The 15,077-nt window shown below is 40.0% G+C and overlaps 1 protein-coding gene across 9 annotated transcripts in view; it reads left to right on the top strand.

The window, feature by feature from the left end:
• MPDZ (multiple PDZ domain crumbs cell polarity complex component) overlaps positions 1 to 15,077 on the top strand; it is a 550,514-nt gene that overhangs the window by 275,890 nt on the left and 259,547 nt on the right. For all 9 annotated transcript variants that reach the window (XM_033918951.1, XM_033918923.1, XM_033918958.1 and 6 more), the window contains one exon: positions 3,697 to 3,801. In XM_033918951.1, coding sequence (XP_033774842.1) covers positions 3,697 to 3,801 — 105 coding nt within the window. The remainder of the gene's footprint in view (positions 1 to 3,696; positions 3,802 to 15,077) is intronic.

The raw sequence follows: 15,077 nt of genomic DNA, 5'->3' as shown, positions 1-15,077 counted from the left end.
CCCTGATGCAATCCCTGGAATATCTGGGTGGTCCTGTTTAACACAGCAGCTGCACCTGTCTTGCAGAGGCACACAGACAAAAGCTATGCTTTCAGATTTCTTGTTTCCTGAACAAAGCAGCTCTGTCATCGTAGGACTATCTCCAGACCCTGGGGTCCATAGTAGCCACAATAGATGTGGTTCCTTGAGCAAGGGCGCATATGCCTTCTCTTCAGCCTGTGTTGCTCTCACTCTGGGCTCCACAGATGGAAGTGTTGCAGTCACCTCTTCCTTGGACTCTGGAGGCCCGGGCAAGCAAAGATTGGTGGCTCTTTCCATATTCACTCTCCAGAGGCATGCTGCTCCAGATTGCATCTTGGGTGGTGTGACGACAGATGCCAGTCTTCACAGTTGGAGAGCCCATTGCAACCATCGTCCCATTCAGGGACATTGGATGCCCTCTCAAAATAAATGGTCAGTCAGCCAATTGAAGCTGTGAGCTATTCTCTTGGCTCTGGTGAAATTGCAGACTACTCTGGAGTGCCAAGCAGTCAGAGTATTCTCCGACAATGTGACAGCAGTGACATATGTCATTCACCAGGGAGGAACCAAGAGTGTTTATTTGGCTGAAGAAGCCCACCTGCACTTTTCTCTGAGCAGAGCATCATCTCCAGGCCCTTTCAGCAGCATATGTGTCAGGAGTCGACAATATTCAAGCAGACTTCCTCAGCAGACAGACCTTGGATCCAGGCATATGAACGCTGTCCTAGGCAGTGTTTCAAGCCATTGTGCAGTGCTGGGGGTCGGCAGCCCAATTCTTCATTCAAAAATCTGAGCCTGGAACGAGGGCCTAGATTCTCTAGTACAGCTGTGTTCGCAGGGAGTTCTATTGTATATTTTTCCTCCCTGGCCCATGATAGATCGAGTCCTTTGCCGGATTGTGACTCATCAGGAAAGGGTCATTCTGTTGGCTTCAGATTGGCCTTGCAGACCGTGGTACGCAGATGCAGATGTGGTACGCATAGAGAATCAGGATCGCTTTGTGCTTAAAGCATAGCTATTGAGTGCAAAGCATTAGAGCACAAAGGATATTCTGGTGTAGTCATTTCTACTCTTCTGACATCTAAGAAGTTGACTATTGGGTCTGCCTACTCTAAGGTGTGGAAGACTTTCCAATATTGGTGTGAACAAGAATGCATGGAGCTGTATTCTGCTCCGGTTTCAGTGGTGCTAGTCTTTCTTCACGTAGGCCTTGATAAGGGCCTCACCGTGGCTTCCCTTCAGGTCCACGTCGCTGGGATCTCTTGTTTCAGAGCCTGGTATTGTAGTCATTTGCTTGCTTTTTACTCTGATGTGTCCAGATTTCTCAAAGGTGCTCTTCGTATTAGATCACTGATCAAACCGTCACTTCCTTCGTAGGACCTTATCTTGGTTCTGTCTGGCCTCACCAAACCTGTTTGAACCTCTGAAAGATGCTTCCTTCTTGGACCTAACACTAAAGGCAGTTTTTCTGGTCGTTATTTCAGTGAGACTTGTCATGGAGCTCCAGGCTCTGTTTTATAGAGAGCTTTTCTTGAGGATCTCGGAGACTGGGCTCTCTCTACACAGTTCCTTCATTTCTGCTAAAGATGGGGTTGGTATTTCATGTTAATCAGAAAGTTTGTTTGCCTGTTTTTCAGCCTACTGGTTCTAGGAAGCAAGATTACATTTTGAAAACATTGAATGTGTGCAGAGTAGTTCTGCCTTATCTGGAGGTCAGAAATGAGTTTGTGCCGACTCATTTTTCTAAGTGAGGCGCTCCCACTTCCAAGGTTACTATTTCTAGATGGATCTGTAAGGACATTTAGTCAGCCTACATTCTATGTGGTAAATAGTCTCCTGTTTCTGTTAAGGCGCTTTCGACCAGGAGTATGGCCTGGTGGGCCGAGGCTAGGACAGTCTCCCCCGGGGAAGTTTTATAGTGCAACTATTTGGTCCACTCTACACACATTTGCCAAATTTTACAGAGTGGATGTGGCTACAAGATGGGACTTGGCCTTTGGGTTCTTGATCTTGAGGGTCAGCTCAGTCAACGTGCCATAGGTGATTAGGACTACTTTTGTATGGTCCCACATGTGCACTGGAAAAAGAGATTATGTCCTTACCTTGATAATATTTTTTCCAGTAGATAGGTGAGTCATTCTAGACTCCTGCCCTAGCCTTCCTGCACTTGCCTACTGTCTTGTTCTGCTTATACTTCTCCATATGCTTCTTGGATGCCAATCAGACCTTTGGGGCCTTGAATAATTTTGTATATATGTTCAAGGAGCATGCAGGGATACTTCCTGAGCTCCTTTGATACTTGTGTTGGCAGTTTGATGTTTTTTGTTCTAAGGTTTCATATTTGAGCAGTACAGTTGATTCTTGGAAAAGTTTCCATTGGTGACCCTATTTCACAAACTGTCAATGGAGCTCATTTTTGCTTGGGTAGTAACTACAGGTAGCAATAGAGCTCCCAGTGAAGTAGAGGAGAGTCAGAGAAAAAATCCAGAGTGGATTCCTTCTGCAGATGACTTGTGGTCATTGGGCGATAGCCCACATGTCTAGAATGACTCGCCTCTCTACTGGAAAATATATTATCAAGGTAAGGACGTAATCTCTTTAACTGAGCTTTAGGTCTTTTTTCAATTTTGATATTTTCTTTTTTTCCCATTATTTTTTATTTTCAAATTTTTCATAAAGTGAACAAAATATTAAAATACAATTTATGAATATACAATATCACTTTTATATCTAATACATCAAGTTCTAAATATATTTTCTCCCTTTCCCTCCCCCACCCTTCTATTACTTTTTCAATCATACATTACATATTATATATCATATTATATCATATTATATAAAAATTATTTTCACTACCTCCCCCCTATGTGTGTCACTAAAAAGTTATTAAAAAGAAGAAAAGAAGAAGAAAAATTCTATTATTTATTCATTGCAATACTTTGTCAATGGCCCCCATATTTTTATAAATTTAGTATATGTCCCTCTTTGTATTGCTATTGCTCTTTCCATTTTGTATATATGACAAATTGTATTCCACCAAAATGTGTAATTTAGGTTTTTATAATTTTTCCAGTTGTTGGTTATATGCTGAATGGCAACCCCTGTCATGATTAATAAAAGCTTGTTATTTTCTGGTGAAATTTGACTTTTTTTTTTTTTTTTTTTTATATATTATTTGGAATGATGATGAGGAAAAAAAGTCAAAAATTTTGATATTTTCTAATAAGTTTTTTTTTTTTTTTTTTTACTGTATGCAATTTGTGCATATAATTAGAATGATACATGTTGACATTTTTAATTGTTAAATAGGACAGTTCTTACCAAAAGCCTCATATTTAAAAATTTGTTCTGAAAATATAGGTTCAAATTGTGTTAGAACATTTTAATATTTACAGGATTTTTACATGGTTTTAAAGCTTCCAAGATCTTATAAATTGAACTAATGATGTGCAATTGCACTATGGTAATATAACATATTAAATTACCTCTTTAGATTGTATTTCTTAAATTTAGATAGTACTCATTTCTTGCAGCAGAGGGAATGTATATTAATAATATTTTAGTCATGGTACTATGGTTTATTTGTTTTTTATAATCCTTGAGCTACTCAACTCACCCAGAAAATGATACCAGGTTTTGTTACTGTTTCTTTTTATTTGCTTTGCTTTATTCCAGCATTACATATGTGTCGGGACAACATCTGGAAGAATATAGAAACTCTATGGGGCAGAATCTTGAGGGAGCTATTTCTTTAGATCTGTTCTCTTCACATACTGTCAGGTAAATTGTATATCATGTCCTTCTTATATAATTTTTCCCTTCTAAAATTATTTCAACAGGATCAGATTTAACTGTAACTATCCTATAGCACCCTATTATCAAATGATATCAGATGGTTTTAAGCACATATATATTTCATGAGGTTTACTAAGTGAATTCCTGGTATGAAATGTAGGTACTTATTTTAGAAGCACTGTTCATGTGTTAGACATTCATAAACTGGAACTTAGACATCCATAGTGCATGGATGTCCAAATTCTGATTTTACAGAGCTGGGCTATAAAGATCTGAAATTTCAAAACTTGCTTCTGGTGCGGGGGCATAGTCTGGACATGTTTGGGGCAAGACTTGGGCAGGTTAAAATCATGGACATTCATTCCCCATTGCAGAAGAGATAGGAACATCCGTGTCTATAAAAGTTGACATTGGGAGGTAGACCTGCTGCCTGGAACATCTGATTTTTGCACTTAGAGGTATCATCTTGGATCCTAGTGCTTTCTTGGGTAGCAACAGTAAGGGACCACTACTGCATGGGAACACTCGTATGGGACATCTATGGCCTGGGTAGGTTCCAATGATTTGGTGGGACTCAAGATGGCTACAACTCTTATAGAGAGAGGGGTTTTGGTAAGGAGAGGGTTGGGCATCATGGGTGGGTGGGAGGATTGTTACAGCTTGGGGGAGGTGATAGCAATATGAATATCTGTATTACGATTGCACAAACTAGATGTGTGCAGTGAAATGGATGTCTGTCTGCTTTTTCCCCATCCATATTTCTGATGTTTGTTTCTAAAATTGACATTCCTGCTGCATGTAACAGCATATAAATATCCATTTTGCCATGCATTTTAAAATTCTGTTCTAAAATAATAGGGGAACTTCAGACATCCCAATTTGGAAGTCTGATTTCTTATTTGAATGTTCTTTTAAAAATGCCAATGATATCATTAAAGACAAAAAAGTGATACTGGCAGTTTTTTTAGTGTTTTCTCTTCCATTTCACATTGCCATAGTGTCCTGCAGCAGCTAGCACTAGGGAATTTACTATCCAGGTTACTGCAAGATGACAGCTTTTTGTTGCTGCCTTTCTTCCCACTGAGGATGCTAACACTACATGGGGTGGTATGTCATTTATAGTGTAATAACTAATTGCTAACATAGCTGCTGTTAGAATTTCATTGCTAAAGGTGTTTCATATACAGAGGATAATTTCCAAAGCTATATATCTGGGCACAGTGTCCCTCCCTCCCACCCCTTCCCCCTCTCTGTTCAGCTAAAAGTGTACTTGAGCTTTCACAGCATGAGCCCTTTTTGTCAGGCTGAAAACAGATGTTCTGGGCATTTCTACATTTGCAAAGCAAAATTACGTAGGTACTTGCATTTCCAATACCAAATACCATTTTATCTTCCTTTTGCAAAATAGTGGGCCCAACATTACACAGGTGATTTTAATGTGTATACTTTGTGGCTGCTGATTTTCAGAGGGGGATAAAACTGCTATTCAAAATTAACCCCCAGTAGTGCCTAAGCATTCATATTTTATTTAGGTAACGGTGATTGTTCTTCTTTATATATGCTTGATGTTTGGTTAAGGATGGTTGTCATACAATTTGGCGCCCAAAAAAGCACTGCTCTATAAGATAGTGAATGCTGCAGATGGACAAACTTGATGGACCATTTGGTCTGTATCTGCCATCATGTTAGGGATGGTTTATACCAGGCATGTCCAACATCGAACAGGTCGTGATCTACTTTTTCCGGCCAAAAGTGCCGGTAATCTTCCATCATGAAAATTAAGTTTCAAATTAGTTTCAAATTAAATTTTAACCCAATAAAGTTGGAGAATTCCCCCCTCCTTTTTTAATGAACCTTCTGTCATTTATTTGGATGTGATCAGCTGTTAAGCAAATTAAGCAAAAAACAAAAACAGAGAGACGAAGATCCAGTAAGAACTGTGAGGCTTCAAGAGCAAACTAGATGCATATCTCCTTAAGAGAGGCATATAAAGATATGGTGGACTATAAATTACCAAATATATGTGGGAATTCAATCGTGTAAGTCAGACTATAAATTACGCCAGGTGTACACCTGGCAGGGCCTCCGCGTGTGCGGATCGCCGGACTTGATGGACCGAAGGTCTGATCCGGAGATGGCAGTTCTTATGTTCTTATGTTCTTATGTGAGTGGAAATGGAAAGTTCATTTTTTCTTAAAGTTTTATTGAGTAACTAGTCTTATAGCCCGTTACATTAACGGGTGCTAGAATATATGTGTGTGTGTATGTCGTTATTTTTTTTTTCTCTCTCCTTAGCCGCTTTCTGTATTTCTGTCTGTCATTTTTTTTGTTTTTCCTTGGCTGTCCACTAACACCCCTTGCCTGCTCCCCCTGTCCATTCTCCCTTCCTTTTACCTCCCCTGTTATTAACGGTTGTTAGAATATATGTGTGTGTGTCTGTCTTTATTTTTTTCTCTTTCTCCTTAGCCGCTTTCTGTATTTCTGTCTGTCATTTTTTTTTTTTTTTCCTTGGCTGTCCACTACCACCTCTTGCCTGCTCCCCCTGTCCATTCTCCCTTCTTTTTACCTCCCCTGTGTCCTCCACCACCCCATCACTGCTCACCTTATCCAGCAGAAGCCCTTCTCCCTTTGTTTTACCTCCCCCTGTCCATCATCACCTCCTTCCTGCTCCCCCTGTCCAGCAGTAGGCCTGTCTTCATTTTTCTGACCCCCCTCCCTGTTCATCAGCATCTCTTCCCCTGTCCATCAACCCCTTTTCTATCTTATAAAAATGCAGGTTACATTATGTGCTGATGGTTTTTTTTGAGTTTGTGTAGCTGTCAGGATTTGTAGTGTTGATTCCGGCTGTTCTTAGTTACCCACAGGAAACTGTTGCTTTAGGCAACTGCCTGTCTTGCTGGCCATGGATATTGCTACAACTCCTATTGCCTTCAGTAACTCCCTACTCTATCTCCTCTATAGAGATTAGTAACACAATAACTTAGTCTCCTGCCATTCCTTCTCTTAGACCCCAAAATCTAAAGCTCCCTGATTTGCAGTATAAATTTCATGCAGATAGCTGCAGGCAGGACTGTTTTCCAGGACCGACACTATTGGGACTTTTGATGTGGATTAGACACACACCCTTGTTCCGTAGTATATACGATAGTGAAAGGATATTAGGCACCAGGCCTTAGGTCAAGGGTCGGCAATCATCGCCCCATATCTTCTTCCAGAACTTCATCCGCCGACAGCCACCGCGGCCAGCAGCTGCCGCCGCGGCCGACATCCGACTCGGGCCGCTGCGGTGTACATCCGCCTCGGGAGGGAGGAGGAAGAGAGAGAGCGGAGAGAGTACGGTGCGCAAGGCAACGACGGCTGCAGGGACATGCAACTTACAGGAAGGGAGTGAGGGAACGCAGGCGGGGTTCGTGAGAGCCACCGCTGCGTCTTTCAACAGGGAGCAGGGCAGACCGTAAGTTGCGCATGCGCACTTCCTAGCTACAGCTCACGGAAAACGGACGTACGCATAGGAAGTGCGCATGCGCGGCTTACCGTTTTATTATATTAGATAACTTTCTTTAACTGTCTTAATAACTTTCTTTAACTTTTATTGAGTAATTTGTGTTAAATTTAGGTTGAGTATTGTTCCAGGCTGATCTTGCACAATCTTTAATATTTCGCTCTTGCTCATTAGTTAGACATCTGAGCCTGTATTTTATCCATCAATTTTTTGAAGTTGGGTGAATATTGCGTGAGGGCCAGTCTCAGGGAATCCTGGAGATGTTCATCTGTCATGTTGGAACGTTGTGTACTCTTTGTCATTTTCAAATGGGAAAAGCAGATTCACACAAATAAGTTGAACTGAAACAGGAGTGTACAGCTTCACTGCATCTTCTCAAGTTAGGAAATTTGTCTCTAGGCACTAGCATCCAAAAAGATACTTGCTCAGCACGGGTCTTGAGAAAAATGTCATTTTTAAAGGTTATTTCATTTTCAAGAGATGGCTTGTTCAATGAGTAATTTTTACTGATAGCAGCTGCAGTTTCTTTAATGTCCCCATCTACTTTGAATGAGTAGGACAAGTAGTCTACAACTGTTCCAATTTTTGGAAAGTCACATAATCTATTTTCAAATTCCTGGATAACAGAACAGATTTCTGTCACATACTTCTCGTTCTGAAAAACAAAATTTGGATATTGTCCCAGATGGTCCTGTATATTAGGAAAATGATCAAAAGTGTTGTTTGCAAGGTCAGTCATCATTAGCTCAAATTTGCTTTTCTAGGATGAAACTGTACTTATCATCTCACCAATACATTTGTTTTTACCTTGTTCAAGGTTCATATCACTTAGTTCGCCTGTAAAGTCAGCGAGAAATGCCAGATCACATAGCCACTCCTAATCTTCCAACTCTGCTTGGTCATCTCCCCTCTCCTTCAAAAAACTTCTTATTTCATTTATCAAATCACAGGTAAGATTCCCACAGACAGGGAAAAAAGACAGGCAAAGGATCAGCAGCAGAGGCAAGCCCTCAGCAAATGACCTTCCGGCACAAACTCTTTCCTAGTGACGGGACGAGCTGCTGGAGAGATGGAGCCAAGTGGGGCTGGCAATCTACCTCTGACCCTTTTCCGATCTACCAGTTGGACATGCCTGGTTTATACAATAGCGTTTACACCTGGGAATTGTGACGAAATTTAGACGTGGTCATTTGCTCTAAGAAAACATGGTAAAATTAGGCACAGAGGCTGTATTTTACAATTGCATGCGTAATTGAAAGGAACATCCCCAATCTGCCCATGACCCACCCATTTCTGCATCCATCTTTTTTGAGCCACTCTTAAAATTTAGGCATGAATCCTGCACCCAAATTTGTTGTAACCTTTAATTGGTTCTAATTAACACCAATAGTTTCTTCTTAAAATGCCAATTATCAGCACTAATTAACATGTTCTGTTATTAAGTCTATACCCTCAACCTGTATTCTCCAAAGTCATGTACCCTCCTGGAAATGTCCAGTTCTCTTCTTTGTAATCCGCTTTGAACCGCAAGGTACAAGCGGAATAAAAATCACTAATGTAATGTAATGTAAATTGTGTGCATAATTAGTATACATGACCAAAACTGTGTGTGCAATTTTTGGCACTTTTTATAAAATGAGTGGGTTTATGTAAGTTTGATTTTTTTTTTGTTTAATACATAGAAACATAAAAACATGATAGCAGATAAAGGCCAAATGGCCCATCTAGTCTGTCCATCCGCAGTAACCATTATCTCTTTCTCTCTTTTAGAGATCCCTTGTGCCTATCCCAGACCCTCTTGAATTCAGACACAGTCTCTGTCTCCACCACCTCTTCCGGGAGACTGTTCCACACATCTACCACCCCTCCCTCCCTCCCCCCCCCAAAAAAAGATAATAGCATGCATATGTGTACATCATTAAAGAATATGGTGAAAAATAGCCTCAAACTTGAGAATTAAGAGAGGCTTTAAATCTGGATCATCATGTTTCAGATAAGGTCAGAAATGCCATCATACTGGGTGTTGAAACCGGAAACATTATGAGGTATTTTGCAACATTGATCCTCATTTAGTTTCATAATATTTGCATAAGTGTGACACAATAGATAGGCATGGGTTTGTTTGTGTTTTTTGGCAGTGAACTCCAGCCAATCTTAAGAGGAGTGGTCTGCAGAGAAGGCCCAGGAGGGTAGCTCTAGTTTGAAATTGGTAAACATCTTGACCTAGATGCTCTAAAATTATCATAAAAATTCTGTGGGCCGCCAACCGGGAACATAGGAAAGGCAGGTGTGGGAGTCACTCGCCCCTCCCCCCAGATGTTCCATCGCTGAGTCTGTTGGAAGGCTCAGCAACAACGCTCTTAATTTAATTTAAAGTTCTGGGTTGTTGTTTTTTTTCTTTTTCTACGGATCTGCTGACTGGGAACAGAGGGAAGGTAGGCGTGGAAGCGCACTCCGCTCCCCCTCCCCCAAGACGTTCCACCGCTGAGCCAATAAAAGGCTCAGCGCTTAACGGTGCACAGACATTCGGCGTGCCATCAAGGGTGCCTTAGCGAGCACCTTTGCGAAGTGATTAAGAAGCGATCAAAGCTACCCTCTACAGTCCACCTAACCAGCTCTCACGAAACCACACTCCAACACTAGCCAAACACAACACCACAGAATATCCACTCCATCACCAGAAATCGAATATCAACAAGCCAAAGAAGGAAAAGAACTTCTACACCACTTCCCTCAACTACCATACCCATCACTCTCTGAGCCACAATGAAAACCAGACCACAAAAACATCAAGATATCCTACAGATAACTCTATAGAAGGCAACAGCAAACTACATCTACCCAATACCAACTATATCCACCTCCAAGGGAATTACCCACTCAAACAGACAGCTCTCAATAGATAGAAACACAAACTCACCAACCCATCGCACTAATCACAAGAACTAGACCAACAAACCCATACAAGACCAAAATGCAACCCCACCAAAGATCACTCATCTACCCAAAAATAACTCAAATTACAGGAGAACCCACACAATATTCACACACCCACCAACCAAAAATGTCAAAAGAAGAAAAATATATGATAACTTACTGGCCACCAGAACAGCGAAACTGGACCAACAGCTCATCAATCTGCTGACATCGACCACAGACTACAAAACCTTCAAAAAAGAAACAAAAACCCTACTCCTCAAAAAATACATAAAACCAATATAACACAACCAAACAGGCTCGGAACTCCTCCTGCAATTACCAACTACTCCTTAACAAATTAGAAAATGCTCAAACTTTTCCTAAGTTCAAGAAGAGATTAGATAATTTCCTGAAGGAAAAGGGGATAGAAGGGTATAGATAGAGGATTACTATACAGGTCCTGGACCTGATGGGCCACCGCATGAACGGACTGCTGGGCATGATGGACCTCTGGTCTGACCCAGCAGAGGCACTGCTTATGTTCTTAATATCTTAACAATATGTTCTTCCTATTATCACAATAACTCTTATTTAATGCTCAAATTTTTCCTAAGTACTTCTTAATATCTTAACAATACGTTCTTCCTATTATCATTACAACTCTTATGTAATCCACCTTGAACCACAAGGTAAAGGTGGAATAGAAATCACTAATGTAATGTAATGTAGTGCCAGTAAATTGTCAAATTTGAAAAAGACAATCGATGTTCAAGCAACTTTACATGCACATGAGATTTGTGGAGGCCTGTGGAAATCCATTCCGATCAGTCATTGGAAAAAGTGATTGACACATGGAAACACAGAAACATGATGGCAGGTAAAGGCCAAATAGCTCATCTAGTCTGCCCATCCGCAGTAACCATTATCTCTTTCTCTCTCTGAGAGATCCCACGTGCCTATCCCAGACTCTCTTGAATTCAGACACAGTCTCTTTCTCCACCATGTCATCCGGGAGACTGTTCAATGCATCTACCACCCTTTCTTTTTTTAAAAAAAAATATATTTATTTTGATTATTAGTTACAATACAATATTAACAAATATTCATGAATATCCACAAAAACTGTGTATATAAAATAATTGAAACATATATAAGGTAATTAATCAACCCTAGTCCATATTATAATGGTCGCCAGCGTTTTAAGTAGGAAATCAACTCTATCTACTATCGTGGACAGGCAAAAGTGGCTGCTTTATATTTCATACATCATCCTCCTAAAATGAAAATATCAATGTTGGAAATTAAACTTTCAGCAAAGGTTTTTCTTTAATAAAATCTTCTAACTGGACTGGGTCAAAAAACACATATTTGTTACTTCCATATGAGATAATGCACTTACATGGAAATTTTAAAAAGAAAGTAGCTCCAACTGCCAAAACCTTTTAGGCTTTAGCTGGAGGAATTGGTTCCTTTTAAGCTGAGTATGTCTAATAATAATAATAATAACTTTATTTTTATATACCGCCAGCTATCTTGCGACTTCTAGGCGGTTTACAATAAAAGAAACTGTGAATACAATGAAGGAAAATGTAAATACAATAAAGAGAAACTTTACGTACAATGAATTAAAGAGTATAGCAGTGTATATCTCAATACAATAAAGGGAAACTTTACGTACAATGAATTAAAGAATATAGCAGTATACATCTCGTACAATGGATTAAAGAGTATAGCAGTATACATTTGATAATATTAATAATGTTAGTAACCGTTTGTGTGTTGCAAGGCCAGGAAGTGCCAAGCTATTTGCATAGAGGTAGAAATGTTCCGTAAATTGAATGGAGTGTTCATAGTTAGTGGTTAGGGGTTGGGGTTAGCAGTTTGTAAGATCAGGTATGTGATGATGTTACGAGGGGGGTTGATGTTCCGGTTCGTTGCCTAGGTATTTCAAGAATAGGTAAGTTTTTAGGTGTTTCCTGAATTCTTCATAGTCATTCTTCTAGAGACATCTGAAAAAATTATCACCTGTTGGCCACAAAACAGGTCTTGTTTTTTTCAAAAAATATAATTTCAGAATAGCTTGTTTTTCTAGCTCTGTCTTAAAGGCCACAAGAAGAGTTGCCTGTTTATTTATTATATCTTTAGAAGATTCGAGAAACTGTGATACATTCAAACTATCAGATGAAACTAATTTGTCCATTTCACCTTCTTCTGCTATTTCTTTAGAAGCTCTTGGGATGTAATACAGGTTATCAACTTCAAGAGCATCCACATTAGTATAATGCAATATCTCCCTCAAATACATTCTCAAGAGTTCTAACGGAGACAAGTAATATGTAATAGGAAAATTTAATAAACAAAGGTTTTTAATCCTTATAGAATGTTGAGCAGGGATGGTGCCCAAAAGAGGTGATATGATATATAAATCGCCTCCTATATTCTCACACTTATTATTGTTGTATGGAATGCTTTTCAATAAATAACAGACCCTCAGCGATACCACCAGGATACTCAGAATACTCTCATAGTATCTGGATTAATGTACCAAATCCTCACTGGGTCTTACTTAATATATCTTGACTCACAAACTTTATCATAAAGATATTACTGTTACTTAGCTTTAATTCATTTTGAGTTCTTTGAGAGGGATAGAAGAATCTCCAATGTTTGCGTTCACAAAAGGAAGAACTATTGGCCAAATCCTGGAGTTTCAAGAAGATTCTGGTGAAAAGGATGGCATACATTCTAGATGCCAAAGTTGCTAGTGGTGTGATAAATCTATCGAAGGCCACCAGTGGCAAGATCCTCAGACAAAACAGATTATTTATGCTCATGAGAATACCAACTGTAGGACTGACTGGATAGTCTATGTTATAGTCTGTCCGTGCCCTCCAGTGTACGTGGGTCGTACTAAACGTTCGATCCAGGCACGCCTCACTGAACATAAATCTTGAATTAATATGGGGACCTTTCAGGCCCCGTTGGTCCAACACTGGATACAATTTAAACATACCATTGAACAGATTCAGTGGAGGGTCATAGCAAAGCTGACAGGAATGAGGGAGGATGGCAATAAGGAGGAATATCTTAACTTTATGGAGCAGAAATGGATTTACCGGTTAAACTATGTAGCGCCATTTGGGTTAAATTTGGAGTTAGAATGGCTAACTTTGGTATAAGATTTTCTCTGTGGGGTCCCCTATATAATAAGCTTTCAGCTTTCACTACATAAGTTATATGAGGGGTGGTTAAAATGAATAAACAAGTTTCCCTGTGGAATAGTATGTGAACTCCCCCCAGTTCAGTGGTTGTTCTGTCGCGTTTGATGTCACCACCAGCTGCACTGGGAGATATAAGTAGTAGAAAGGAGAACACCGCGGCTATCTTGTTTACAGTACTAGGTGGTTGGTGTATATGGCGAAAGTTAACTACGGTATATGCACTTGGATTTGAAACTAATGTAATTATTTGTAAACTAATTTATGATGGTTCTGTTTGACCTTCAGGGATATCAGCCTTGAAAAAACCCTTCAGGTGAAACTTGTCGGCACAAGAATCCCTGCAAGTTAGATCACTTATACAAACAAATTGAACAAAATGAATTAAAGCTAAGTAACAGTAATATCTTTATGATAAAGTTTGTGAATCAAGATATATTAAGTAAGACCCGGTGAGGATTTGGTAAGTTAATCCAGATACTATGAGAGTATGCTGAGAGTGTTATTTATTGAAGAGCATTCCATACTACAACGACAAGTGTGAGAATACAGGAGGCAATTTATATATCGTATCACCTCTTTTGGGCACCATCCCTGCTCAGCAGCCCTTGGAAGATCATCCCATGGTCCAGGAAGCCAAAACGCTGTTAATGACACGCATTCATCTCCAGGATGCGAGCTTCTCTGCCCTGGCTTTTACCCTCGACAGGGAGGATGAACAAGAATACCACCTGCGTACCTGACTGCTTCACCTTCTCTCCCAGAGCCACAGTCATTTTTGACATGTTCGCAGGGGTACCTGGCAGTATCGTTAGTGCCAATGTGGATGTGCAGAATAGTCCACAGAAAGAGGCATGGATGTGCGCATGAGCATTAATCATAGGTGTTCATTATAGGAGCGCATCATAGGTACTCGTCATAAGGAGAGGAAAAGGGAGGGGTGAAATGTGACATTTTTTTTTAGGCTGCAAAGGGGAGGGGCGAAACGTGGGAACATTTTTTTTTACACTGCTTTACGAGACAAGTGCTCCCCTCATGCAATCGGCAGCTTGCTTTGTTGGGACAAGTGCTGTCCTCATACAATTGGTACAATTGGAAAAATATTTTAATATTACTTCCCCAACCTTATGTTTTTACCTTTAAGTGTTTTAATTTCTCTCTAATAATTGGAATTCCTTCCCCTTCTTTCCTCTTGTTCCTGTTTGTCTTTGTCCTTGCATTGTTCTTTTCCCTTGGTCTGTTTTAAATTAAATTATACTTTTACTGGTATATTATTATGACATGTTTGTACACTTCCTAGAAGTCTCAAGTAAGCGGTATAGTAAATTTTAAATAAACTTGAAACTTAAGCCCCCCTCCAAATATGATGAACTGGCTTGCATGTAAAGGGCAACCTAAGTTTTGATACACATGGCTCAAGACACGCCTTCAGCACATGCGCTTGAGCCACATTTTTAACACTTTTGGCACCCTCGGACCAGCCGGTAATATTGAAGCGTTAAAAGCCAGTGCTTGATTTTGTGCATCAACATCAACGGGCGATGTCAGAGCATAGTTGAGAGGTCAAGTTCTAATATTAATGACCACATTTATATAGCAAAGTCGAAGGCTGCTAGAAAGCA

The sequence above is a fragment of the Geotrypetes seraphini genome, chromosome 1 (genome assembly GCF_902459505.1).
Source record: "Geotrypetes seraphini chromosome 1, aGeoSer1.1, whole genome shotgun sequence".
NCBI classification, from domain to species: domain Eukaryota; kingdom Metazoa; phylum Chordata; class Amphibia; order Gymnophiona; family Dermophiidae; genus Geotrypetes; species Geotrypetes seraphini.
This window is presented reverse-complemented; position numbering and strand designations above follow the sequence as displayed.